This window comes from Papaver somniferum, unplaced genomic scaffold (assembly GCF_003573695.1).
Source record: "Papaver somniferum cultivar HN1 unplaced genomic scaffold, ASM357369v1 unplaced-scaffold_81, whole genome shotgun sequence".
NCBI classification, from domain to species: domain Eukaryota; kingdom Viridiplantae; phylum Streptophyta; class Magnoliopsida; order Ranunculales; family Papaveraceae; genus Papaver; species Papaver somniferum.
In genome coordinates this window covers 6,521,845-6,525,012 of record NW_020651082.1, presented here as the reverse complement: position 1 = coordinate 6,525,012, position 3,168 = coordinate 6,521,845, and the positions used below count along the sequence as shown (strand labels likewise).

Below are 3,168 nucleotides of genomic sequence, written 5' to 3'. Positions count from 1 at the left end.
ATCTTATTAAGTCGGGATGATAGTGACATACATTTGGCACTCTCCGAATCGACGGGACAAAGGGGCAAACGGAGGATATGGAGCCCATTTCAGAAATCGAAACACAAACAAAGAATATTTCTTTCAATCTTTTTTTTTTATTTGAAACAAGGAAAGATGATTTGCAATGGGTTCTTATGAGTAATTACTAGAATGTGAATGAATGATTCTAAATTGTAATATATCTCATGAACTCAGTATCATTCTCCAGAGCCTTCAACGTCTTAGCTGAAAGGCAAGCTTCAATGCCAATACTACCAGAAACGGGTCCAGGAGTTGATGTGATCTTTCCATCACATTTGTTTGCGCTTCCGCTTCTCACCGCAATGGGTTCTCCGCAACCAAAATCATTTCCGAACATATTGAATCTTGGAGAGCCCCCAGTTTGCAACGAATTATTTGACAAGTAGTAATCCATCTTGTTTACCTCAGGTTTCTTCATCCATGACTTCCCAAAACTTCGAATTTTTGCATCATCAAATGACCTAACTACCGCGTTCAATAACGATGCTCCCAACTCAAAACCACCGACTTCTAGTAATTCACTCACCTTAGCAGTTGCAGCCTCACCCATGGACGAGTTTCCGAAGAACAATTTAGGCAATGGTGGATTTAACCTGCCTGTAGCCCCTATGGCTAAGTAATAGACAGTCACTTCATTTGGATCTAAACACCTAGCTCGTGTTACAGCTACCCAAACATGTGCCAACACTGCTTGTAAAGACGAGATTATAACCTTCTTATGATCAGCATCCTCTTTCGCCGTCTGATTAAGAGCAAAAGCAGTAATATTTGAGTTGGCTTTGGCTTTAAGTTTTGCAATGTTTTCTTCAGTGAAGATAAAGACTCTTTCATCAAGTGGAGGTGGAATATACTTATATCCTTGCCAGCTTTCAACAGTTGATAAAGGGAATCGAATGGGCAAATCTTTTTCCATATTATTCATTAGACACGAACGATCAAAAATAGGTAAACATGATATATGCTGATCTCCTGCTGATGAGCCTCGCCTGGAAATCTCACACCATGAATTGAAAAAAAGCCAAAACGATTTCCCATCACAAACAGTGTGGTTTATACTGCAACCAACAAAGAAACCGTCAATTAGTTCTGTTACCTGTATAGAAAGCAATGGTTTGGATCGACCGTCGTAGTTCACGACATCATTGAGGGTGAAGAATGAGTGTTGAACTATGCGTGGTACATGGGTGGAATCCATGATTTCGGCTATGGTAACATCTGCTGAGGCATGGACAAATTCTGCACCAGCTGGTTTGCAGTCTATGAAGAAAGATACAGTGTTGTCATCATGGGCTGTGGTAGCAATGCGACCTGCAAGAGGGTAAAAGTGGTCGAGTGCGCAGGACAATGACGTTTTAAGCTGAGTGATGATCTTTTCTGCATCTTGTTTCCTTTGCTTTGGATTAGCAAAAAGAAGACCCCGTTGCATATATGGGCGTACAAGAGATTTGAGATCCCACGGGCTTAAATGTATCTTCTGATGAGATTGCTGACCATCTTTATGATCTTGCTGCGTAGCTGGTCGTATTGTGGTGGTGATGTATCGAATTTGAGCCTCACTAATATCCCTGGTCATTTGGTCCAACTGCTCAGGAACACTTCTGCTTTATGACACTCTTGTTTAAACAATGTATCTATTCCCCTTTATACAAGTATACGGACTTCCGTGGACTATATTTAAAATTAGTGGGCTAAATAAGACACAGCAAATAAATGCAAGGGCATTTCACTAGTTTTATTAATTTTAGGGGGCGGAGCCAAGCGTTGAAGTGAGGAATTCTATGCCAAATCAATGAATCCAAAATTTGCATTACTGATTGCCCCATATCCTGTCAGTGCTGTGTCATGTAAACAAGAACTATTTTAAATGTCAACGCAACGCAAAGCCAGAATCGGATATTTCAAGATGTGCAAATGGCTGACATCTCCACTGGACGTTAAAAGGAGAGAGAAGAACACTTGTATAAGACAATTAAATACAAATACGAACATATGGCAAGAAGGTCAAACTCTGATTTGCTGTATTAACTAAAATTAAACATTTTAAATCTCAAAATCTGATTTGCAGTATCAATTAATTAAATACTTTAAAATCTCAAAATCTGATTTGCAGTATCAATTAATTAAATACTTTAAAATCTCAAAATCTAATTTGCAGTATATTGTAAATATTTCGTACATCTAAAATGATTACAATTTATTTTGCAGGATTTTGGGTTTGTAGGGTATTACTATAAGGTGCATGTGCGCTCCACCACATATTACATGTTTTGGATTTGGTGAAAAGATTGGATAGCGAGGCCAATTCCTATCCCATGCTGAATATCATGGTTTGCCACTATTGCACCCACTATAGGTATAATAAAGAGGCAAACGTATGGTCAAAGATTCAATTATATTACTTAGGAGTACATGGTAGGTTTTTTATCGAGTGATAGAGATTCCACCGCTCAATGTTCAGAACATCGCTCAATGATTAAAAGAGCGCCACTGCCAGTCTTGATATTGCTCGTCGATTTGATCATCGTTCATCAGTCCCTCATTCAAAGCCTAGAAATTCCCCCACTATAAATATCCAACTTCAAGGTCTTTTCGACTCGCATCATAATTTCTGAATCTCAACAGAATTTCTCAATCTCTCAATATTCTTCTAATCTAAAATAAGATAAACTAATCACACCATTTCTACATTTGTTAATTTTTTGTAATATGGATTCTCAATCTCAAGGCAAAGGTAAAGTTAAAAAGGGAAAAGTTTGGGGTCCAAAATTCAATGTCTCAGAAGATGAATGTATTTGTCGTAATTATGTTTATATTATCCAAGATTATATGTGATGGTGTACAACAACATGGTAGCGTCATGTGGGATAACATATTTTGAGATATCAAGAGCAAACCATGATCATGATTTTACTGGGTTTGCACAACGCTTCATTACCATCAATGAGGAAGTCACATATGATATTGTTGCGATAATGCAAGCCAAAAGATGTCGGGATAGTCTTGTGGATGTGGAAAGAAAGTGTCATGCAGATTGGCAACGTAAGCATGCAAAAAAAAAAAAATAAATCGAAAGTTGTTTTCATATTTGAAGGTGTTGAACAAATA

The 3,168-nt window shown here is 37.9% G+C and overlaps 1 protein-coding gene across 1 annotated transcript; it reads right to left on the bottom strand.

Annotated features, from left to right (window-relative positions):
• Positions 1-208: 208 nt before the first annotated feature.
• Positions 209-1,636, bottom strand: LOC113345227 (uncharacterized acetyltransferase At3g50280-like). Its single transcript, XM_026589031.1, has one exon. It carries the CDS (start codon positions 1,634-1,636, stop codon positions 209-211), a length of 1,428 nt encoding a protein of 475 aa, XP_026444816.1.
• Positions 1,637-3,168: the final 1,532 nt, after the last annotated feature.

What these genes read in the sequence shown, in the direction of transcription:
- LOC113345227 (XM_026589031.1), bottom strand. Translation starts at nt 1,636, where the DNA reads ATGACCAGGGATATTAGTGAGGCTCAAATTCGATACATCACCACCACA.